We start from the raw sequence: 25,980 nt of genomic DNA, 5'->3' as shown, positions 1-25,980 counted from the left end.
CCTTAGCTAATCACCCTGACACTAAGAGACAATTTGGCATGGCCAATCTACTTAACCTGTAAATTGTTAAAGAGGATTTGAGTATAGGAATAGGAATGTTTTACTGCAATTGTTCAGGGCTTTGGCGAGGCCACCTGCAGTATTGTGTGCAGTTTTGGTAACCTTCGGTGCCCATCTGAAGGAGGATGTCCTTGCTATAAAAGGAGTGCAATGAAGATTTACCAGGTTGAGTCCTGGGTTCGCAGGTCTATCATTTGAGGAGACCCTTAGAGAGAGGAAAGAGAGTTGGATAGGATTGTATTCATTGGCGTTTAGAGGAGCGACAGAGGATTTCATAGAAGCTTATAAAATTCTAACAGGGTTAGATGGGGTACTCTCATAGAAACCTAGAATCCCTGCAGTGCAGAAGGAAACCATTCGGCCCCTCGAGTCTTCACCAACAACAGCCCAATACAGGTCTATCCCCATAACCCCACATATTTACCCCGCTACTCCCTCTAACCTATGCATCCCGGGACACTAGGGGGCAATTTAGCAATGCCAATCAACCTAACCTGCACATCTTTGGACTGTGGGAAGACACAGGGAGAATGTGCAAACTCCACACAGTGACCCTAGCCAGGAATTGAACCTGGTTCCCTGGTGCTGTGAAGCCAGCAGCATTAACCACTGTGCCCCCGTGCTGCCCAGAACAACATTCAGAAAAAATGCTCCTGATGTTGGAGGAATCCAGTTCATGGTTTGAGGATAAGGGATAAATCTTTTAGAACTGAGATGATGAGAAATTTCTTTACCCAAAGGATGGTGAATGTGTGGAATTCACTACCACAGAAAGTAGACGCCAAATCATTATATGATTTGAAGAAATTAGATATAGCTCTTGAGGCTAAAGGAATCAAGGGATATGGGGGAGAGGGGGGATCAGGATATTGAGCTGGATGATCAGCCATGATCATAATGAATGGTGGAACAAGCACAAAAACTCCTGCTTCTAGTTTCTATGTTCCAATGTAAGCAAAACTTTACAATGGGGTAATGGTTCAGGCAGTTAGTGCTAAAGATCTAAAGAGCAACTATTTAAGAAGCTAGAGAAATGAAGGAAAGTTTCCAGAAAGTCTGGAGGTAAAGATAACTAAGAGGAAATTGGGAAATAGAACAGGATTGTGTTTAGGGGGACAGGCCAAAGCTGGTAAGAAATCAATCAGCGAGAAAGGTTTTCTAAAAGTAATCCTAAAAATTGAAATGCCTTACTATCATCTCTAAACAAATTAAAAAGTATGACTAGATATCAGAACTGGTGTAACATTGAAAAGCTGAAAAAGGTTAATCCAAAATCCTGATGAAGGAGCAGCACTCTGAAAGTTCGTACTACCAGATAAACCTATTGGACTTTAACCTGGTGTTGTGAGACTTCTTACTGTGCCATGCCCAGACCAACACCAACATCTCCACATCGAAAATCCTGACAGTTACTGCTAAAATTGGAGTGAAAGCTCTGGTCGCATGGTTGGTTTGGAAAATGGGAATTGGATTTTAGAATGCGGATTGCTAAATGAATATTTTACTATGAGCAAAGATTTTAAAGCATATTTTGGAAGCAGAGTTTAAAATCTCTCATATGACAGTCATCTGGGGGGATTCTGAGGAGAAATCCTCAAACATTAACTTTGTGTACTGTGAGACCAATTCAGCTTCAAATGGACTTTGTCATCTGTGTTCATCTTAAAACTTGTGTGCAATTGTTAAGGTGAAGGAGAAGTCATAGAATCATAGAATACCCACAGCGCAGAATGAGGCTATTCAGCCCATTGAGAATACACCCACTGCAAATTCACCCAGGCCCCATTCTCTCAACCTCCATTACCCTATTAATTCCCTGACACTAGGGTCAATTTAGCATGGCCAATCCACATAACTCGCACATCTTTGGAGTGTGAGAGGAAATTGGAGCACCTGGAGGAAACCCACGGAGACACGGGGAGAATGTGCAAACTCCACACAGATAGTGACCTGAGGATGGAATTGAGTCTTGGTCCCTGATGCTGTGAGGCAGCAGCACTAACCACTGTGCTGGATCATTGAATATTGTTTTGTAATCAACTTTTCGTATTTAATTTATATTTTTTTCCTTATTGGTAAAACTAATGAGCATCTTGCGATTAATGATTAAAATTTGATTAAAATAAAGTAGATCTGAGGCTCCACTCTCGATTCTTCCCATCCAGTTATAACATCCGTTGTAAAAATAGTGCGGGTTCTTGCGGGATTTCAAAACGCGGAGAAAAGATTATTGGATGCTGATAATTTGTTGGGAATTTTTTAAACATGGAAAACAAGCTCCTGAATAGCAAAACCTGATTTGTTTTTTAAATGGTAGGATCTGTGAATCTTTAAAAAGTAAGTAGGGCAATGAGATATTGCACAAGAATTGGAGTAACAGGTTGTACAGGTTAAAATCCAATACAATGTTGGAAAGTGCTAAAATATTCCAAAAGGTGAAAGATGTATCTCTGATATGTTTATAAAAAGTAATTAAGGATAGAAATTTGAGCCTACACTCTCCAACTGCGAGGTCACTGGTGGGGGCTCAGTTGTGAAACTTACCAGTGAGATAACAAATCTGATTTTCTCCGTCCTTCACTGATGATGTAATCAATTTCACACTGACAGCAAACCTGATTTCAATACATTTTAATAAATTTAAATATAATTAAACACCCCCATCTCCAGATATTCCCCCTTCATGAGATTTTCATATCTCACCAACATGACTCACAACACATTAACCCAAAGTAAACCTCTTGAGATGATGCCCCCTGGGGCCACAGAAGTCTGTATAGTCCCCGGGGGAGAGGGACCTATCCAGGCAGTGCCCTGACTATGTCCCCTGTTACTATCCTAGAGATTGAGTAGATTGGGTCTGTACTCGTTAGAGTTTAGAAGGCTGAGGGGGGATCTTATAGAGACTTACAAGATAATGAAGGGGCTAGATAGGGTAGAGGTGGAGAGATTCTTTCCGCTTAGGAAGAACAAAGAACAAAAAGAACAAAGAACAACACAGCACGGGAAACAGGCCCTTCGGCCCAACGAGCCCGCGCCACCATCTTAACAATGTATTTTTCCTACACCACCCTTGACCCGTGTCTATGCTTATGGTACCCCCATTGGAAACCAGATTCGGGGGAGAATAATTTAGGGACAATTTGTTACACCAATCAGCCTACTAGCACATCATTGGAAAACAGGACTAGAGGGCACAGCCTCAAAATAAGGGCAGGGGGCAGTTTAGAATGGAGTTGAAGAGGAACTTCTTCACTCAAAGGGTGGTGAATCTCTGGAATTCTCTGCCCATTGAAGTGGTGGAGGCTACCTCGCTAAATATATTTAAGTCACGGGTAGATAGATTTCTGATAGACAAGGGAATTAAGGGTTATGGGGAGAAAGCGGAAAAGTAGAACTGATCCACTTCAGATCAGCCATGATCTTATTGAATGGCGGGACAGGCTCGAAGGGCTAGACGGCCTACTCCTGCTCCTATTTCTTATGTTATGTTCTTATATCCCGTGGCAGGTGACCTGGCATTTCCAACCTATGCCAGTGACAGCAGTGGTCCCCTAGGGGAAGCCTCACAAACAGAGGTGGAGCAGTCATAGAGAGCGATGGGGATACCGGAGGTGATGGGGGGAGGGGGGTGAAGGAGGGAAGTCAGGGATGATTGGGGGCACAGAGAGGGCTCAGGGCGAAGGCACAGATACCTTTGTGGTGAAGGCACCCCGATCACAGTGGAGCTGGTTTGCAGTTTTAACTGTCCCCAAGTTATCAGAGTGACAGCACAAACCACACCCACTCTTTTTTTGATTTGATTTGATTTATTATTGTCACATGCATTGGACGCAGTGAAAAGTATTATTACTTGCGCATGATATAGACAAAGCACACCATTCATAGAGTACATAGGGTAGAAGGAAAGGAAAGGGTGCAGAATGTACTGTTACAGTCACAGATAGGATGAACAGAAAGATCAGTTCAATATATAATAAGTCCGTTCAAAAGTTTGGTGGTAGCAGGGAAGAAACTCTGTTCTTGAGTCAGTTGGTACGCGATCTCAGACTTTTGTACCTTGTTACCAAAGTAAGAAGGTACAAGAGAGTATGTCCGGGTGCGTGGGGTCCATGATAATGCTGACTGCTTTTCTGAGGCAGCGGGAAATGCAGTCAGAATCAATAGATGGATTGCGTGATGGACTGGGCAATGGTAACAACTCTTTGTAGTTTCTCGTGGACTTGGTCAGAGCAGGAGCCATACAAAGTTGTGATACATCTTGAAACGATACTTTCTATGATGCATCTGTAAAATTTGGTGAATCATAGTGGTCACGCCAAATTTCTTTTGCTCCCTGAGAAACTAAAGGCGTTGATGTGCTTTCTTAACCATGGCATTGGCATGGAAGGACCAGGATAGGTGATCTGAACACCTAGCAACTGGAAGCTCTTGATCATTTTCACTTCACCATCATTGATGTAAACAGGGGCATGTCCTCCAATATGCTTCCTGAAGTCAAGTAAAGGGGCAAGATCAGGAGAGAAAACCAGCCAATGGAGCTGAAAAGCTTCTTGCCAGAATTGACACTTTCTTGTAAGATTCTGCCTCAAGAATCAGTTAACTGAATTGGCAGATAAATTAGAATTAGGATTATATGTAGGGGTAAGTAAAACTGAGATTATTGAAAGTCTAGCAAAACATTTAAAATTGCAAGGGTTGCCTGTTGCCCCAATTCTTCAAAAAGTAAGGAAATTGAATTCAGTTGCAGATAAAGATGATGAAATTAGAAATGCAGGAGAAGGAAAAAGAGAAAGAAATAGAAATGAAAAAACTTGAAATGCAGGAAAAAGAAAGAGACGAACAAAGAGAGCTTTTCAAACAGAATTAGAAATGCTTAAGTTAGCAATGGCAGAGGAGAGAAAGAGAAAGAATTTCAACTTCAAGTACAGACAGTGTGAACAAAGAGACCAGAGCTGATTGAGGAAGAGAACAGTTCTAGCAAGACCAAAGTGGAAAATGTTTAAATGCGTAGAAGCTCTTCCAAAATTTGGGGAAAAGGATGTGGAAACATTCTTTAACTAAACAGATGAAATGGCCACAATCTACTAAGTAGATTGGTAGGCAGATCTAGTGAAATCTATCCATCCTTGTCAGGGGAGGTATTTGTAGATTATGATGTGGTAATAAATGCCATCTTTAGTGTGTATGAGTTAGTTCCTGAGGCAGAAATTTCAAAATGCAAGAAAACAGCCAGAACAAACTCATATTGAATTTGAGAGGGTGAAGGGAAGTATTTCTGACTACTGCATGTGGACGTTAAAGTTAGAGAAAACATATGAAGCCCTTAGAGAGGCCTTTCTCTTTGAAAAATTTAATGATTCAACTCCTTTGCTTATCAGGACACATGTTGAGGAAGAAAAAGTTAAAACTGTTAGATAGGCAGCAGAGATGGCTGATGTATATGAATCGGCCCAATGAACCAAATTTTTTTTTTATAATTATTTTAAACGTGCAAAGCATAGGATGTGGGGGAAGGGGAAAAAAAACAAATAGTCAGGAAAGAGGTAGTAGGATGGCTGGGAAGAGCCAGGAAATTTCACATCAGATCAAAAAGGAAGGTTGTGAGCGTGGAAGTGACATTCAGAGGCCTAGGTGTTTCCATTGTAACAAAGTGGGACATATAGGGCAGATTGCTGGAAATTAAATGGAAGGTCAATTGCAGTAATAGGAGGTGAAACATCTGGAAAACAAAGAGCTGTTGAAAGTGTAGCAGTGGTGCAGGTGAAAGATCCTCTTCAGAATCAATGAGAAAGTGGCCGAGAGCTCAAGATATTTCAAAGCATTATTTGAATACCAGTGCAACTAATCAGGCTATTGGAGGTTCTGGAAGATTTGATTAAAAGGGAGATGTATGACCTTATTCATCTAACAAAATAATTAAACAAATTAAAATGTTAAGAGATACAGGAGACAATCACTGAAAGTAGCTAACGATACAAAGAACAAAGAAAATTACAGCACAGGAACAGACCCTTTGGCCCTCCGAGCCTGCACCGACTACGCTGCCCAACTTAACTAAAATCCCCTACCCTTCCGGGGACCATATCTCTCCATTCCCATCCTATTCATGTGTTTGTCAAGACGCTCCTTAAAAGTCACTATCCTATCCACTTTCACTACCTCTCCTGGCAGTGGGCTCCAGGCACCCACCATCCTCTGTGTAAAAAACGTGCTGTCTGTGCAGTTTTTCGCTGTGGTACGTAGGAACTGTTGATCAATGAGTTGAGCACCATATTCTGTTCTTGCCACATACATCTCCTTTAAATCTTGCCTCTCGCACCTTAAACCTACGTCCCCTAGTAATTGACTTTTCCCGACCCCGGGAAAAAGCTTCTGTCTTTCCACATTTTCCATGCCCCTCATAATGTTGTAGATTTCTATCAGATCGCCTCTCAACCTCTATGGTTCCAGTGAGAACAAACCGAGTTTCTCAACCTATTTTCTGTACTCTTTCCAAAGTCTCCACATCCCTCTGGTAGTGTGGCAACCAAAATTGAACGCTATATTCCAAGTGCGGCCTAATAAAGCTGCAACATGGCTTGCCAAGTTTTAAACTCAATGCCCCGGCCAATGAAGGCAAGCATGCCGTATGCCTTCCTGACTACCTTCTCCATCTATGTTGCCACTTTCAGTGACCTGTATACCTGTACGCCCAGACCCCTCTGCTTATCAATACTCTTAAGTTTCTGCCATTTACTGTATATTTCCTATCTGTATTAGGCCTTCCAAAATACATTACCTCACACTTGTCCAGATTAAACTCCATCTGCCATCTCTCTGCCCAAGTCTCCAACCGATCTATATCCTGCTGTATCCACTGATGGCCCTCATCACTGTCCACCAACCTTTGTATCGTTCACAAACTTACTAATCAAACCAATTACATTTTCCTCCAAATCATTTCTATATATTACAAACAGCAAAGGTCTCAGCACTGATCCCTGAGGAATGCCACTTGTCACAGCCCTCCATTCAGAAACACAGCCCTCTGTCTTCTTTGTCTGAACCAGTTTTGAATCCATCTTGCCAACTTTGGGACTATGATGTTGTGGCCATTACGGAGACATGGTTAGAACAGGCACATGTTGTTCCTCTCTTCAAGAAAGGAAATAGGAATGACCCTGGTAATAATAGGCCAGTTAGTCTTACTTCGGTAGTCGGTAAGTTAATGGAAAGGGTCCTGAGAGATAGGATTTATGACTATTTGGAAAGATGCAGTTTAATCCGGGATAGTCAGCGTGGATTCGTGAGGGGTAAGTCCTGACTCACAAATTTGATTGAATTCTTTGAGGAGGTAACTGAGTGTGTGGATGAGGGTAGAGCAATTGATGTCGTATACATGGGTTTTAGTAAGGTGATTGATAAGGTTCCCCATGGTAGGCTCATGAAGAAAGTAAGGAGGTGTGGGATAGAAGGAAATTTGACTGATTGGATAAGTAACTGGCTGTCTCAGAGAAGACAGAGGGTGGTGGTGGAGGGAAAATATTCAGACTGGAGGCCAGTTACCAGCAGTGTACCACAGGGTCAGTGCTGGGTCCTCTGCTATTTGTGATTTTTATCAATGATTTGGAAGAGGGGCTGAAGGGTGGGTCAGTAAATTTGCTGATGACACCAAGATTGGTGGAGGGCTCTTGAAGGCTGCAAAGAGACATTGATAGGATGCAGAGCTGGGCTGAAAAGTGGCAGATGGAGTTTAACCCTGATAAGTACGAGGTGATTCATTTTGGTAGGACAAACTTGAATGCAGATTACAGAGTCAACGGCAGGGTTCTGAGGAATGTGGAGGAACAGAGAGATCTTGGGGTTCAAATCCATAGATCTCTGAAGGTTGCCACTCAAGTGGATAGAGCCGTGAAGAAGGCTTATAATGTGTTAGCGTTTATTAACAGGGGGTTTGAGTTTAAGAGCTGTGGGGTTTTGCTGCAACTACACCAGATGTTGGTGAGACCACATTTGGAATATTGTGTTCAGTTCTGGTCACCTCACTATAAGAAGGATGTGGAAGCGTTGGAGAGAGTGCAGTTGGAGATTTACCAGGATGCTGCCTGGTTTGGAGGGTAGGTCTTATGAGGAAAGGTTGACGAAGCTGGGGCTTTTCTCTTTGGAGTGGAGGAGGATGAGAGGCGACTTAATACAGGTTTATAAGATGATGAGGGGGATTGATAGAGTGGACGTGCAGAGACTATTTCCTTGGGTGGATGTAGCTGTTACTAGGGGGCATAACTATAAGGTTCATGGTGGGAGATATAGGAGGGATGTCCGAGGTAGATTCTTCACTCGGAGAGTGGTTGGGGTGTGGAATGCACTGCCTGCTGTGATAGTGGAGTCGGACACTTTAGGAACTTTCAAGCGGTTATTGGATAGGCACATGGAGCACATCAAAATGATAGGGAGTGGGATAGCTTGATCTTGGGATTGGACATAGTTCGGCACAACATTGAGGTCCAAAGGGCCTGTACTGTGCTGTACTGTTCTATGTTCACCTTTGATCCCGTGCAACCTCACCTTCTGTACCAGTCTGCCATGAGGGACCTTGTCAAAGGCCTTACTGAAGTCCATATAGACAACATCAACTGCCCTACCCTCATCAATCATCTTTGTCATTTCCTCAAAAAACTTGATCAAGTTAGTGAGACAATTTATAGTGAAATAGAAATTATATTCTAAGAAGTCTTATGAAGGGAGTTAATAAAGACTAGTAAGAGGAATTAATGGGAAGAATGAACCTGTTAATTCATGTAAAGTTAATTTAAGAAGTAATTTTGTAAATTGAATTATTATGGTGGGAATTATTCCTAAATTATTGGAGGAATTAGTTACATCCTAGGGAATGATGTGGCCTGTGAAGGCAGCGATGTTTTGACATATAGACGCTAGGAACAAGAGGAGGTCACTTGGCTGTTCGAGCCTGCCCTGTCATTCATAACTATCATTGGCTGGTTGTCCAACTCAATAGCCTAATCCTGCTTTCTCCCCATAACCTTTGATCCCATTCACCCCCAGTGCTATATCCAGCCGCCTCTTGAATACATTGATGTTTTGGCATCAACTACTTCCTGTGGTAATGAATTCCACAGGCTCACTACTCTTTAGGTGAAGAAATGTCTCCTCACTTCCATCCTAAATGGCCTACCCTAAATCTTCAGACTGTTTCCCCGGTTCTGGACTCCCCCACCATTGGGAATATCCTCCCTGAATCTACCCTATCTAGATTTATTACAATTTTATAAATCTCTATGAGGTCCCCCTTCATTTGTCTGAACTCCAGTGAAAACAACCCTAATCTTGTCAATTTCTCCTCACACATCCAGTCCCGTCAAGCCCAGAATCAGCCTGGTAAACCATTGTTGAACTCCCTCGAGAGCAAGGACATCCTTCCTCAGAAAAGGAGACCAAAACTGCACACAATTCTCTAGGTGTGGCCTCACCAAGGCCCTCTATAATTGCAACAACACATCCCTGCTCCTGTACTCAAAATCTCTCGCAATGAAGGCCATCGTGCCATTTGCCTTCTTTACCGCCTGTTGCACCTGCGTGCTTACCTTCAGTGACTAGTGCACAAGGACACCCAGGTCCCTCTGCCCACTCCCCTCTCCCAATTTACAGCCATGACAATTGTATTACAACAGGTGGTTTGAAAAAGAACATCCTAAACTTTTAGAAACAACTATGGAGAAAAATGAAACTCTTATTGCAGATGACAAACAATCGAAGGAAAATCTGATTAGCACAGAAAATTAACTTTTTTGTATGAAAGATAAGTTTGCAAATGAAAAGTAAGAAATGATGAGAACAATTCAGAATCAGTCAGGGAAAGTGGAACATTTGAACTTGCAGGGCCCTGGCAGACATATTTAAAATGTCAGTATTCACGGGGGAGGTGCCGGATGATTGGAGGGTGGCTCATGTTGTTCCGTTGTTTAATAAAGGTTCCAAAAGAAATCCGGAAAATTATAGGCCGGTAAGTTTGACATCGGTGGTGGGCAAGTTATTGGAAGGTGTGATAAGGGATAGGATCTACAAATATTTAGATAGACAGGGACTTATTAGGGAGAGTCAACATGGCTTTGTGCATGGTAGGTCATGTTTAACCAATCTATTAGAGTTTTTTGAGGAGATTACCAGGAAAGTGGATGAAGGGAAGGCGGTGGATGTTGTCTACCTGGATTTCAGTAAGGCCTTTGATAAGGTCCCTCATGGGAGATTAGTTAGGAAGGTTCAGTGGATAGGGATACATGGGGAGGTAGTAAATTGGATTAGGCACTGGCTCAATGGAAGAACACAGTAAAAAGTCTGACAACACCAGGTTTAAGTCCAACCGATTTATTTGATAGTAAACTCACTAGCTTTCGGGTTAGCCCCTTCGGCCCATTCACCTGACGAAGGGGCTAACCCGAAAGCTAGTGAGTGTGCTACCAAATAAATCGGTTGGACTTAAACCTGGTGTTGTCAGACTTCTTACTGTGTTTACCCCAGTCCAACACCGGCATCTCCACATCAATGGAAGAAGCCAGAGAGTGGTTGTGGAGGATTGCTTCTCTGAGTGGAGGCCTGTGGCTAGTGGTGTGCCGCAGAGATCGGTGTTGGGTCCATTGTTGTTTGTCATCTGTATCAATGATCTGGATGATAATGTGGTAAATTGGATCAGCAAATTTGCTGATGATACAAAGATTGGAGGTGTAGTGGACAGTGAGGAAGCTTTTCAAAGGTTGCAGAGGGATTTGGACCAGCTAGAAAAATGGGCTGAAAAATGGCAAATGGAGTTTAACGCAGACAAATGTGAGGTATTGCATTTTGGAAGGACAAACCAAAGTAGAACGTACAGGGTAAATGGTAGGACTCTGAAGAGTGCAGATGAACAGAGGGATCTGGGAATCCAGGTACAGAACTCCCTAAAAGTGACGTCACAGGTGGATAGGGTCGTAAGGAGTGTATTTGGTCAGACAGGCAGAGCAGTGGCAGGTGGTATTTAACCCTGGACAGTGTGAGGTGGTGCACTTTAGAAGTAGTATCAGAACAAGGGAGTATTGAATGAACGGCACACACTAGGAAGCTCAAAAGAACCAATGTATCTTGGGATACTTTTTGACAGATCCCTGAAGGCAACATAGCAGGTTAATAAGGTAGTTATGAAGACATATGGATACTTGCCTCTATTAGTTGTGACATAGTGTATTAGAGCAGAGATATTATATTGGAGCTCTACAGAATGTTTGTTAGTCCGCAGCTGGAGTAGTGTGTGCAGTCTGGTCACCCCACTCTCAGGAGGATGTGATTGCACTAGGGCGGGGTACAGAGGAGATTCATAGAATCCAAACAGTGCAGAAAGAGGCTATTTGGTTCATGAAGTACATATTGATTCTCCAACAGAGCATTCCACCCAGGCCTCAACCCCAAAATCCTGCAACACCATGTATTTACCCTGTTAAACCCTCTAATCTACACATCTTTGGACATGGAAGGCAATTTAGCATGGCCAATCAATCTAACTTGCACATCTTTGGACTGTGAGAGGAAACTGGAGCACCCGGAGGAAATCGGACATGGAAGTGCAGCCATGAAGATTGCATGAGAGTTGCACACAGTTACCCAAGGCTGGAATCGAACCCAGGTCCCTGGCGCTCTGAGGCAGTGGTTCTAACCACTATGTCACCATACAATCCCATCACCAAGCTGTTGCCTAGAATGAAATATTTGATCTTCAAGGAGAGACTGGATAGGCTTGGATTGTTTTCTTTAGAGCAGAAAAAGCTAAGGGGGAACATGATTGAGGTGCATCAGATTATGAGGGATATGGACAGGCAGAGTAGGAAGCAGATCTTCCACGTGGTTAGCAGGTCAATTATAAGGGGAGCATAATTTTAGAGTGAGAGACAGGAGATCCAGAGGGAATCTGAGAAATAAATTTCAATTAGAGGGTGGTGAGAATCTGGAATTTACTGCCTGGGAAGGTGACAGAGGCCAGAAGCCTTACAAGCTTTAAGAAGATGGCTATTGAAATATCAACTTTCAAGGATATGGGACAAGTGCTGGAAAATGGAATTAGTGCAAATTCAGTTGTAGTTATTGTTGATGCAGACTCGATGGGCCTAAGGGGTTTGCTGTGTTGTATAACTCCGTGACTCTACAGTTGTTTGAACCAGTATTCCATTCTGGAATCTTTACATTCAATTATAACATTGGATGGCACGGTAGCACAGTGGTTAGCACTGCTACACAGCTCCAGGGTCCTGGGAGGCGAACTCGCTGGGGTCTTTTAAAAGACTTCTGGATGAGTATATGGGATTTAGTGGGATTGGGGGTTATAGATAGGTCTACGGATTGGTAGGTGTTGATGTGATCGGTGCAACTCGTGGGCCGAAGGGCCTGTTTGTGCTGTAGTGTTCTATGTTCTATGTTCAATTCCCAGCTCGGGACACTGTCTGTGTGGAGTTTGCACGTTCTCCTTGTGTCTGCATGGGTTTCCTCCGGGTGCTCCGGTTTCCTCCCACAGTCCAAAGATGTGTGGGTTAGGTTGATTGGTCATGCTAAGAAATTGCCCCTTAGTGTCCAGGGATGCCTAGGTTAGAGGGATTAATGGGTATAATATGTAGGGATATGGGGGTAGGGCTTGGGTAGGATTGTGGTCAGTGCAAACTTAATGGGCCGAAGGGTCCTTTCTGCACTGTTGGGTTCTATGATTCTATGGTAACATCAACTGGAATTGTAACACCAAAAATAAAATGGACATGGTGAGCATGGTTTGCAAGGGAAATTAGAGATTATATTAGTTCCAAGAAAGAATTATACAAATTGGCCAGAAAAAAAACAACAGACCTGAGGGTTGGGGACAGTTTAGAATTCAGCGCGGAAGGGGGCGGAATGTGTGAGTAAACTTGTGGAGAAGATAAGACTGACTGTAAAGCTTCTATAGATATGTGAGGAGAAAAAGACAAATATCAATCATTTACAATCAGAAATAGGTGACGTGGATTTGCTGAGTAACAGCAGTAAGAAGAATTTAACAAGGCATAACAGGATGAGATCTGACCAGCAACAGGTAGAAATCTGTCTAGTAACAGCAGTAGGAAGCATTCAAAAGATATGATTTTCCCAGTAATGAGATTGGAGGCCTCTGGATGGAACTAGATTTAAATTGACTTTTAGTAGGAAACAGCTTACCTAGATAATAGAGATAACAGTCATAGAGTCACAGAAAAGACCCTTAGGCCCATCAAGTCTAGCTACTAACAATAACTACCACTAAAAGTGCACTAATCCCATTTTCCTGCCCCATATCACTGAATGCTATAATGTTTCATGCTCATCCAAATATTTTTCAAAGACTGTTAGATTTCAGGCTTCCACTACCTCCCCCGGCAGTCAGTCCAAACTGCCACCACCGTCTGAGTGAAAAATATTTTTCTAAAACCCCTTTAAATCTCCTTATCCTAAAACAATGCCCCCTTGTGATTGACCCCTCACCCAAGGGAACAGCTGCTTTCTGCTATCTGTCCATATACCTGATAATCTTATACACCTCAGTGGAGGTATACACATGCTATTTTCTAGAGCCAAGGGATTTGAAAGGTGCAAACAGCCAAATATACAGAATAAAGAATCAGAAAGGAAAAAGGTACAATTGTAGCAAGCTTGACCAAAGCTGGCCACTTTACACCTAATAACCTGAGACCAGTCCACAACTCACAGCCTGGAGACTAGGCCCGCACCTAAGGCCTAGAGCCAAGGCAGTGCAGAAACTTTCACAAAGGCAGTTTAAGCATCTTCATTGGACCAGGAGAAGATATTCCCAGACTTGATCCTTGTATTGTATGGTTGTTAAACTGAAGGAAACAATTGATGGGACTGAAGCTGAATTTGATTTGATTTGATATATTTGATTTATTATCACATGTATTAGTATACAGTGAAAAGTATTGTTTCTTGCGCACTATACTGACAAAGCATACCGATCAAAGAGAAGGAAATGAGAGAGTGCAGAATGTAACGTTACAGTTATAGCTAGGGTGCAGAGAAAGATCAACTTGGTGCAAGGTAGGTCCATTCAAAAGTCTGATGGCAGCAGGGAAGAAGCTGTTCTTGAGTCAGTTGGTACGTGACCTCAGACTTTTGTATCTTTTTCCCAACGGAAGAAGGTGGAAGAGAGAATGTCCGGGGTACGTGGGGTCCTTAATTATACTGGTTGCTTTGTCAAGGCAGCAGGAAGTGTAGACAGAGTCAATGGATGGGAGGCTGGTTTGTGTGATGGATTAGCTACATTCATGACCTTTTGTAGTTTCTTGCGGTCTTAGGCAGAGCAGGAGCCCATACCAAGCTGTGATACAACCAGAAAGAATGCTTTCTATGGTGCATCTGTAAAAGTTGGTGGAAGTCGTAGCGGACATGCTATTAATGGAAACATTTCACAAAGTGACAGGAATTGTGGCTTTTCTCACCTTGCCCTCACATTGGCATCTGTGGATAATCAAACAGGGACTAAAACAAGCCTCTCCTTCCTCACCCATTTCCAATATCAGCATCACACTCAGAGATCAATGACCAACATACTCCATAGATCCCCAACATCCGGCATGCAGCACCAGTGACCTGGGTTCAATTCTGGCCCTGGGTCACTGTCTGTGTGGAGTTTGCACATTCTCCAAGTGTCTGTGTGGGTTTCCTCCAGCTGCTCCAGTTTCTACCCATGCTCCAAAGATGCACAGGTTAGTTTGATTGGCCATGCTAAAGTTGCTCTTTACTGTCCCAAGATATGTAGATGGGGGGGGGAGGTATTAGTGGGGTAAATATATGGGGTTATGGGGGTAGGGTCTGGGTAAGATGCTCTTTCAGAGAGTCGGTGTGGACTCGATGGGCCAATTGGCCTGCTTCTGCATACAGAGTTTCTATGATTCTTCCTGCTGTTAGTGACAGCATTTTGACACAGGGTGACGTATGTTTATCCATCAAGCCCTCTAACCCCATCCGCTCCACACAAACTCAAACTGTTAGACTACAATGATACTGAAAATATGAAAATAATGTAAACAAATATTGAGAACCTGATTGCTTCTGACCTTCAGCTGGCATGATTATAAACATCCTCCAATCAAAACCCTAAGGAATACCTAGTTTTAGTTTTTGAAGTTGGACAAATCACAAAGGATCTTACCTCCATTGGGTAAACAATAGATTGGCCAGTAATTCCAGCAAGAGACCCTGCCAGAAAACGTTGATGGAGTTGGAACTTGGAGTGGCCATCATCAAAAAACTTCTTATACTGTTCCAAAATATACAGCAAAAGAATTCAATCATTACAATCACATTTCAATTTATTTAGTAACTTATCATAGTTTCCTGTTAATATGAGGAGGATTACCGATGCATCTGCTTTGCAGGATAAATGATGAGCATAAACTTCAGGTCAATTGCAATAATAGTCAGTTAGGCGAATTATTAGCATATTGAAGATAGAAGGATGGTAGGAGTTGAGGGCCTGAATGCGATTACTGTCACTAGAGAGGTAGTGCTTGATAGACTAATGGGACTGATGGTGGACAAGTCCCCAGGACCAGATGGAATGCATCCCAGGGTTCTGAAGGATAAGGCAGAGGTGATAGTGGATGCCTTAGTAATTATTTACCAAAATTCGCTGGATTCCGGGGAAGTACCGGAAGATTGGAAAACGGCTAATGTTACGCCACTGTTTAAAAAAGGTAGCAGGCAAAAGGCAGGGAATTATAGGCCGGTTAGTTTAACGTCTGTAGTTGGAAAAATGCTTGAATCTGTCATCAAAGAAGAAATAGTGAGGCACCTAGAAAAGAATGGTTTGACAGAGCAGACGCAGCACGGATTCGTTAAGGGGAAGTCGTGTTTGACAAATTTATTGGATTTCTATGAGGATGTGACTAGTGCGGTAGACAGAGGGGAACTGGTGGGTGTGGTGTTTCTCGATTTTCAAAAGGCGTTTGATAAGGTGCCACATAAAAGGTTGCTTCAGAAGGTTAGGGGGCATGGAGTTGGGAGTAAGGTGTTAGTGTGGATAGAGGATTGGTTGTCTAATAGGAGGCAGAGAGTTGGTATCAATGGGTGCTATTCTGGTTGGCGGTTGGTGACTAGTGGAGTGCCGCAGGGATCGGTGCTGGGGCCTCAGCTATTTACCATTTATATAGATGATCTGGAGGAGGGGGCTGAGTGTAGGGTGACGAAATTTGCTGATGACACGAAGATGAGTGGAAAAGCAAATTGCATGGAGGGTATGGAAAGTCTGCAGAGGGATCTAGATAGGCTGAGCGAGTGGGCGAGGACCTGGCAGATGGAGTATAATGTTAGCGAGCGTGAGGTTATCCACTTTGGCAGAAATAATAGTAGGAGGGATTACTATTTAAAGGGCAAAAAGCTGCAGCATGCTACGGTGCAGAGGGACCTGGGGGTCCTTGTGCATGAGTCGCAAAAACCCAGTCTGCAGGTGCAGCAGGTGATCAAGAAGGCGAATGGAATGTTGGCCTTTATAGTGAGGGGGATAGAATATAAAAGCAGGGAGGTCTTGCTGTAACTGTACAGGGCACTGGTGAGGCCGCAGCTGGAGTATTGTGTGCAGTTTTGGTCGCCGCACTTGCGCAAGGATATTTTGGCCTTGGAGGCAGTGCAGAGGAGGTTCACTAGCTGATACCGGAGATGAGGGGGTTGGACTATGAAGAGAAACTAAATAGACTGGGTCTGTACTCGTTGGAGTTTAGAAGGCTGAGGGGGGATCTTATAGAGACGTATAAGATAATGAAGGGAATGGATAGGGTAGAGGTAGAGAGATTCTTCCCGCTCAGAAAGGACAGCAGGACTAGAGGGCACAGCCTCAAGATGGGGGGTGGGGGGGAGGCGGCGCAGTTTAGATCGGAGTTGAGGAGCAAAGGGTGATGAATCTCTGGAATTCTCTGCCCGTTGAAGTGGTGGAGGCTACTTCGCTAAATATATTTAAGTCACGGGTGGATAGGTTTCTGATAGACAGGGGAATTAAGGGTTATGGGGAGAAAGCGGGAAAGTGGAACTGAGCCACTTCAGATCAGCCATGATCTTATTGAATGGCGGGGCAGGCTCGAAGGGCTAGATGGCCTACTCCTGCTCCTATTTCTTATGTTCTTATTATCGAAAACAGTAAAGAGGACAGAGAAAGAGTTGACATATTCCCAGGGATTTGCAAACTATGATGGGGTGAGACTGAGCAACGTTGAATGGTCTTTGTTGAGTTCCTGGGAAATGCAGTGAGCACAAAACTGTACTCAGTATCCCTGGGAAATCTCAGCCTGGGGAAAGCACAGACCCTGGTGGAACAAACAGTCAGGACACTTCATTGTCAAGGAACATCTCCAGACACCACAGAAGAGATTATCACAGAAATTCTACAAAAGGAATGAATCATAGAATTCTTACAGTGCAGAAGGAGGCCATTTGGCCCATCGAGTCTGCACTGCCAACAATCCCACCCAGGCCTTATTGCCTAACCCTATGCATTTCATCTGGCTAGTTCCTCTGACACTAAGGGACAATTCAGCATGGCCACTCGACCGAACCCGCATATCTTTGAACTGTGGGAGGAAACCGGAGCACCTGGAGGAAACCCAGAGGTGCGGGGGCAACATGCAAACAGTGACCTGAGGCCGGAATTGAACGTGGGTCCCTGGCGCTGTGAGGCAGCAGTGGGGCATGCCACCCCAATGATCGGTACTGCAGAGAAGACATGCAAAACAAAAACATTGCATCAGGTTTTACTTAAATGAACAATTATGTTGGGGGGGGTGGGAATCAAAGTGAAATGACTGGGAGAGAGGAGGTTAGCTCGCAAATAGAGAGAGATTGTCAACAGCGTGAGAGGGAGGATAGACGGGTGATGGAGAAGTAAGTGGAGGGATGGGTTGGTAAGTTTGCCAATGACACAAAGGTTGGAGGTGTTGTGGATAGTCTGGAGGGATGTCAGAAGTTGCAACAAGACACAGATAGGATGCAAGACTGGGCAGAGAAGTGGCAGATGGACTTCAACCCAGATAAGTGTGTGGTGATTCATTTTGGTAGGTCAAATAGGATGACAGAATATAATGTTAAGGGTAAGACTCTTAGCAGTGTGGAAGATCAGAAGGATCTTGGGGTCCGGGTTCATAGGTCTCTCAAATCGGCTTTGCAGGTAGAGGATGTGGTTAAGAAGGCGTATGGTGTACTAGCCTTTGTTATTCGAAGGATTGAGTTTAGGAGTCGGGAGATAATGCTGCAGTTTTATAAGACCCTAGTCAGACCCCACTCGGAGTACTGTGCTCAGTTCTGGTCGCCTCACTACAGGAAGGATGTGGAAGCCATTGAAAGGGTGCAGAGGAGATTTACAAGGATGTTGCCTGGATTGGGTGGCATGCCTTATGAGGATAGGTTAAGAGGGCTCAGTCTTTTCTCCTTAGAGAGACGAAGGATGAGGGGTGACCTGATAGAGGTGTATAAGATGTTGAGAGGTATTGATTGAGGGGATAGTCACAGGCTTTTTCCCAGGGCTGAAATGGCTGCCACAAGAGGACACAGGTTTAAGGTGCTGGGGAGCAGGTACAGAGGAGATGTCAGGGGTAAGTTTTTCACTCAGAGGGTGGTGGGTGAGTGGAAATCGGCTGCCGGCGGTGATGGTGGAGGCGGATTTGATAGGGTCTTTTAAGAGACTTTTGGATAAGTACATGGGACTTAGTAAGATAGAGGGTTATAGGTAAGCCTCGTAGGTAGGGACATGTTCAGCGCAACTTGTAGGCCGAAGGGCCTGTTTGTGCTGTAGTTTTTCTATGTTCTGTGTTAACTTCAGCTTTTCAACTTCTGTCAATGGGGAGAGCAACAACCACACACACAATGTTAGCATGAAGGAAAATGTGAGAAAGTTCTCGAAGCATAGGATAATAACATTCCCTTCAGTGCAGGAGGCCATTCGGCCCATCAAGTCTGCACTAACCACAATCCCACCCAGGCCCTATCCCCTTAACCCCATGCATTTACCCTGCTAATCCCCTGACACCAGAGTCAACTTAGCAGGGCCAATCCACCTAACCCGGATCTTTGGACCGTGGGAGGAAACCAGAGCACCCGGAGAAAACCCATTGAGACACGGAGAGAGTGTGCAAACTCCACGCAGACAGTGACCCAAGGCCAGAATTGAACCCGGGACCCTGGCATTGTGAGGCAGCAGTGCCCACCACCGTGCTGGCCTGGTGGCACAATGTTAGTGAACTCAGTAACAAAAACAATAATAGAGAATACAATGTTAATGAGCACCGATAGAGACAGAGGCAGCAGAGGAGCATCCTGGGAGAAGTCAGCTCCGTCACCATGATTGAGGAACTGGTGTCAAGGAGCAATGAAGCTTCCCTCTCTCCCTCCTCCTCTAACCAAGATAAAAAAAGACAAGCAAAGTTATATTCTTATTCTTAAGTATGCAAGGGCAGAGATGGCAGCGATATGCTCTTCCTACCAGATGTGGGAGATCAGGGAGCTTTCTAGTGTCTCTGATGACTATGTCTGTGGGAAGTGTGACCAGCTGCAGCTCTTCACACACTCCAACAGGTTCAGTTGGAGCAGCAGCTGGACACACTGTGGGGCATACAGAGGGCGGACACTGTGATAGACACTAGCTTCAAGGAGCTGATCACCCCATAGGGCCAAACAAGTAGATGGGTGAGCGCCAGGAAAAGCAGGCAGGTAAGGCAAGAGTGGCTGTTCCCCTCTCCGGCAGGTATAACATTTTGGATGCTGTTGGGTGGGAAAGACCCTCAGTGGAAAATACCAGCAGCAGCAGTCAGATGTGGCACCCCATCTGACCCTGCTGTACAGCAGGGTTGGGCAAAGTCCAAGCAAGCAATAGTAGCAAGAAACACAATAGTCAGGGGCACAGACAGGTTTTTCTATGTCTGCAAATGTCTAGGATGGCGTGTTGCCTCGCTGGTGCCAGGGTCCTGGATGTCTCCGATTGGGTACAGGGCATCCTGAGACAGGAGGGTAAACATTCAGGTGTCATTGTTCACATTGGCACAAATGACACAGGCAGGAAGAGGGAAAAGGGAAGAGGTCCTGTGAAGATAATTCAGGGAGTTAGGTTGGGAGATAAAAGACCTCCTCTAGGGCGGTAATCTTAGGATTACTCCCTATGCCATGTGCTAGTGAGGCTTGAACAGGGAGATTGTACAAATGAACACTTGGCTAAAGAGCTGGTGTAGGAGGGAGAGCTTTAGATATATGGATCATTGGGATGTCTTCTGGAGAAGATGGAACCTATACAAGAAGGATGGGCTGCACCTGAACCAGAGGGGAGCCATTATCCTGAGGAGATTTGCTAGTGCTGTTCGGAAGAATATAAGAACATAAGAACTAATAGCAGGAGTAGGCCATCTGGCCCCTCGAGCCTGCTCCGCCATTCAGTAAGATCATGGCTGAACTTTTTGTGGACTGCTCCACTTACCCATCCACTCACCATAACCCTTAATTCCTTTACTGTTCAAAAAATGTATCTATCCTTGCCTTAAAAACATTCAATGAGGTAGCCTCAACTGCTTCACTGGGCAGGGAATTCCACAGATTCACAATCCTTTGTGTGAAGAAGTTCCTCCTCAACTCAGTCCTAAATCTACTTCCCTTTATTTTGAGGCTATGCCCCCTCGTTCTAGTTTCATCCACCAGTGGAAACAACTTCCCTGCTTCTATCTTATCTATTCCCTTCATAATCTTATAGGTTTCTATAAGATCTCCCCTCATTCTTCTGAATTCCAATGAGTATAGCCCCAGTCTACTCAGTCTCTCCTCATAAGCCAGCTCTCTCAACTCTGGAATCAACCTAGTGAATCTCCTCTGCACCCCCTCCAGTGTCAGTATATCCTTTCTCAAGTAAGGAGACCAAAACTGTCCACAGTACTCCAGATGTGGCCTCACCAGCACCTTATACAGCTGCAACATAAACTCCATCCCTCTAGCAACGAAAGACAAAAGTCCATTTGCCTTCTTAATCATCTGCTGCCTCTACAGAACGAGATATCAGGTGGGATAGAGGGTTGTAGCTTGACAAGGTTTTGGAATATGAGTAAGACTATGAATGCTACTTGGAGTAGAAGCCTACGTGCTTGTGAGGTTTTGGTGGCTTCCGATCAAAGAAAGAACAAAGTACAGCACAGGAACAGGCCCTTCGGCCCTTGAGGCCTGAGACGATCGTGATGCCTAACTAAACTAAAATAAACTTTTTGCCTTTACTCGGTCCATATCCCTCTACTCCCTCCCTATTCACGTATCCATCTAGATACCTCCTGAATTTGCTAATGTGCCTGCTTCCACCACCTCCTCTGGCAGCGCATTCCAGCACCCACCATTCTGTGTGAAAAATTTCCCCCGCACATCTCCCTTGAATTTTCCAGCTGTCACCTTCAACTAGTGCCCCCTAGTACTTGACAATTTCATCCCAGGAAAAAGCCTCTGATTATTCACCGTCTATGCTTCTCACAATTTTGTAAACCTCTATCAGGTCTCCCCTCAGCCTCCGTCTTTTCGGTGACAACAACCCTAGTTTATTCAACCTTTCCTCAGAGCCAACACCAGACAACATCCCAGTGAACCTTCTTTGTACAGTCTCCAAAACTTTCACATTCTTCTGGTTGTGTGTTAACCAGAACTGCACACAGTACTCCAAATGCAACCTAACCAAGGTTTTATATAGCTGTAACATGATTTCCCAACTCTGGTGCTTAGTATAAACAGCAGCTTTGTCTAGTGGAAATGAATAGTTGGGAGTTTTTCAGGTGGGGAACAGCTATCTCCCAGATCAGATCAGCCAATCATAAATAACTCTTTAAGAACTACTTCAGTGGCCATCAGTTCGATGAATAAATTATAAAAGATGCCAACCAGCAAGAACTACATTGCTGGAGTGAATTTGGGGTATACATGGAAGTACCAGATAGGGGACAAAACAGCTCTATCTCACAGATTGATTTGCACGGAGAAGGTGCTTCCTGATGGAACTTATAAGGCAAAGGTCAAGCTTGTGGCGAGGAGATTTGAAGAAAACTTAGAAGACCAGGATTTAAGGGTGGATTCACCTACAGCACATAAAAACATAAAAAGATAGAAAAACTACAGCACAAACAGGCCCTTCGGCCCATAAGTTGCACCAAACATGTCCCTACCTACGAGGCTTAGCTATAACCGTCTATCTTGCTAAGTCCCATGTACTTATCCAAAAGTCTCTTAAAAGACCCTATCAAATCTGCCTCCACCACCACGCACCCACCACCCTCTGAGTGAAAAACTTACCCCTGACATCTCCTCTGTACCTGCCCCTCAGCACCCTAAACCTGTGTCCTCTTGTGGCAACCATTTCAGCCCTAGGAAAAAAGCCACTTGATCAATACCTATCATCATCTTATCTCCATCAGGTCACCTCTCATCCTTCGTCTCTCCAAGGAGAAAAGACCTTGGAAAAGGTTATTTTAAAGATCTTGGCTCTGTTGGCTACAAAGGCTCGGGAATGCAAATCTGTAGGCATTAAAGCTGCCTTTTTGCAGGATTATCAGTTTCAGACATTTTTCTCCATCCTCCCAAACAGGCAGCTAACACGGAAGGGGTACTGTGGAAGTTAAATAAATGTGTATAAGAGTTAAATGATAAGAGTTTGGTATTTTTTGGTAACGTCGGTTTTGTTTAAACTAGGCTGATACCAGTTGAAAGCAGATCCTGCAATGTTTTACTGCTTCTATGAAGGAAAACTTTCTGGTATCTTTATAATGCATGTTGATGATTTTTTTGTGGGTGGTAGTTGTGATTTCAAAGCTACAGTAATCTCTGGGCTGAGGAAGGAATTCAAGGTTAGAAGTCAGGCTTCAGGCGCTTTCAGATAGATTGGGCTGGAATCAGACAGACTGAGTCTGGTCTCACTTTACATCAGCAATCTTATTTGGAAAGTATCAGCCCAATCACAATTTGTCGTGGTCTGGCTTCACAAAAGGATGCAATGATTTCAAAGACAGAAAAAGAGGAACTCGGAAGTTTGGTTGGGCAACCGAATTGGCTAGGTAGACAGAGTGGACATTAGTTTTTGGTATCTGAGAGTTGAGTACAAAAATGAATGACCCCACGGTGGAAGACATAATGAGAGCCACCAAAACGTTGGCCAAACTAAAAATGCAGGAGTATGTTTTGAGGTTCCCGTTTTTGGGTAATCTTAGCTACTTGAAACTCAGCATCCTATGCCAGTTTGTGTGATGGGGTTTCAAAGTGCAGGAGGCTTTATATTTCTTTTGGGAGAAAATGGAAAATGTTGCCCCTTGTGTGAGAAACAAAGAAAATAAGGAGAGTGGTAAGAAGCATATTGGCCATTAAGACACAAAGTCTTGTAGAGGCAGTGGATATGGCCTTCTTCATATCGCAGCTATTAATGGAAATTTTGAGGGTTAGGGCACTCAGGTAAAATACCCATTGAGTGACAATAAATCCCTTTGGGAGAATGTACACTCCACAAAAAGTGGAAATGAGAAGATGGAGGATCAACATAGCCAGCTTAAAGCAAATGCTGGACAAAGAAGAAATATTAACAATTAAATGGGTCGATAGTAGCCATCAGTGAGGGCTAGTTTGAAGAAACTTTTGGACATTATTAAGAAAGGGATCTTCTTAATCTATCTGTGAATGTATTTTTTTTTCAATGTGAAAAAAAGAGAAAGGGAGAGTATGTTTTGTGTTTTCTGTTTTCATCAAAATATTTTTTTCTTTAAGGAACGGGAGATTTAGGAATGGGTTAACAGACCTTCCAATTAAATCCTAATTTGATGTCAAATATTCAGCAGAAGTCACTACAAAGGGTTTCAGGTGGCACTGGGTGTTGAAGGAGAATTGTATGGGGAGTTGGATCACAGGAATAAAGGTAGTTTATGAAGAAGGTGGACTCTTGATTCCTTTACTGAACTGCAACTGGGAGGCTCAAACAATTGTATGTCTGTAAGAGAAATGTTGCTTATGTGGAACTACCTCACAACGCCAGGGACCTGGGCTTGATTTCTGGCTTGGGTCACTGTCTGGGTGGAGTCTGCACGTTCTCCCGGTGTCTGCGTGGGTTTCCTCTGGGTGCTCCAGTTTCCTCCCACAATCTGAATGATGCTAAATGCATTGGCCATGCTAAATTCTCCCTCAGTGTACCCACACAGGTGCTGGAGTGTGGCAACTAGGAGATTTTCACAATAACTTCATTGCAGTATTAATGTAAAGCCTACTTGTAACACAAAGAAAATAAACTTTAAACACGGATGCACTAAATTCAAATATCCATTGTTATGATAGGGAGGCAGTGAGGTCAGGGAAGAGTTTCAAGAAGAAATATTGCTGAAATTTCACAGGGTCAATTACCTTTTCATAAGCCAGAAACTTGATGCCAGTCTCTGGTGCTATTTTTGCCACATTCATTCCATTACCTCTCCAGAGAGAGAGATAGCCACCTTCTTCCACCATTGCTCTCCAGCAGCCCAACAAACTCAGGTGCTGTTTTGCAGCATACACCTAAAGCACAAAATAACAGAATATTTTACATCAAAGACTCTCCTGCATGTCATTTAATTCTCTTTGACATTGAATTTGCACCTTTTGGTATAAGAAGGCAGCTGTTTGAAGTGGTGTTGTGTATACAGTGTTGTAATGCTGGATTAAATGTTATAAGGCAATGTGAAGTGGTGCTGTAATGCATTGTAATGTGCTGTGGTGTTGTAATGCAGGGTAAAATTGTTATGGTGCAGAAGGAGGCCATTCAGCCCATTAGGTCTACACTGACTCTCCAAATGAGTATCATGATTTAGTGCCAGCACCCTGCACCCTTGCACATTGTTTCTATTCAAATAATCATCAGATGACCTCTTGAATACGTTGATTGAGCCTGCCTCCCTCACACTTCCCCGTAGTGATTCCAGACCCGAATCATTTGAAATCTGTGCTCTCTCGTCCTTGATCCTTTAATGAGTGGGAACAGTTTCTCCTTATCTACCCTGTCCAGCTCTCTCATGATTTTGAATATCTCTATCAAATGTCTTCTTAGCCTTCCTCTCTCTCAGGAGAACAGTCCCAATCTCTCCAATCTGTCCTCATAACTGATGTTTCTCATCCCTGGCACCATTCTTATAAACTTCTTCTGCGCTCTCTCTCCAATGTGTTCACATATCCTTCCGAGAGTGTGGCACCCAGGACTTACAAAATATTGTAGCTGAGATCTAACTGATAAATTCAGCACAACTGCCTTGCCATTGTACTCTATATGCCCCTATTAATAAACCCAGGATACTATACACTTTATTAATTGTTCTCTCCACCTGTCCTTCCACCTTCAATGATCTAAGCCATATACACCAAGGGCCCTCTGCTCTTGAATCCCTTCAGAATTCTACCCCTTATTTTGTATTGTCTCTCCACGTTCTTCCAACCAAAATTCATCACCTCACACTTCTCCACATTGAACTTCATCTGCCACCTGCCTGCCCATTCCACCAACTTGTCCTTTTGAAGTTCTACACTGTTCTCAGTTTATAATACTTCCCAGTTTTGTGTCCTGTGCAAATTTTGAAATTGACCCAGTCCAAAGATTTGTAAATTAGGTGGATTAGCCATGGTAAATGCACAGGGTTGTGGGATCGGGCAGGGGAGTGGACATGGGCAAAATGCTCTTCTGGAGAGTGAATGTGGACTCAATGGTGGCCTCTGTTTGTACTGTAAGGATTCTATGGTTTGAACAAGCTGCCTTCGGCAGCTCCCCTGAGTCTAGACAAGACTGGAAGATTCTGGCCAGTGACCCTGTGTTTCCACTCTCTCTTCCTTCGATATCCATGGATGCATCTCATCTGGTCCTGATGTCTTGTCAAATTTCAGTACCGA

General features: G+C 43.8%; 1 protein-coding gene across 1 annotated transcript in view; it reads right to left on the bottom strand.

Annotated features, from left to right (window-relative positions):
• Positions 1-25,980, bottom strand: part of LOC145359441 (calcium-independent mitochondrial carrier protein SCaMC-3L-like) — a 63,558-nt gene that overhangs the window by 8,555 nt on the left and 29,023 nt on the right. The window contains exons 5-6 of the mRNA XM_080213989.1: positions 24,472-24,621; positions 15,251-15,358 (exon numbers count right to left, since the gene is read on the bottom strand). Of these exons, the coding sequence (XP_080070115.1) occupies positions 15,251-15,358; positions 24,472-24,621 (258 nt within the window). The remainder of the gene's footprint in view (positions 1-15,250; positions 15,359-24,471; positions 24,622-25,980) is intronic.

The sequence above is a fragment of the Carcharhinus amblyrhynchos genome, chromosome 28 (assembly GCF_965287045.1).
Source record: "Carcharhinus amblyrhynchos chromosome 28, sCarAmb.v2.hapA, whole genome shotgun sequence".
NCBI classification, from domain to species: Eukaryota; Metazoa; Chordata; class Chondrichthyes; order Carcharhiniformes; family Carcharhinidae; genus Carcharhinus; species Carcharhinus amblyrhynchos.
The sequence above is the reverse complement of the archived record's forward strand: the minus strand, read 5'-3'. Positions and strand labels throughout refer to the sequence as shown.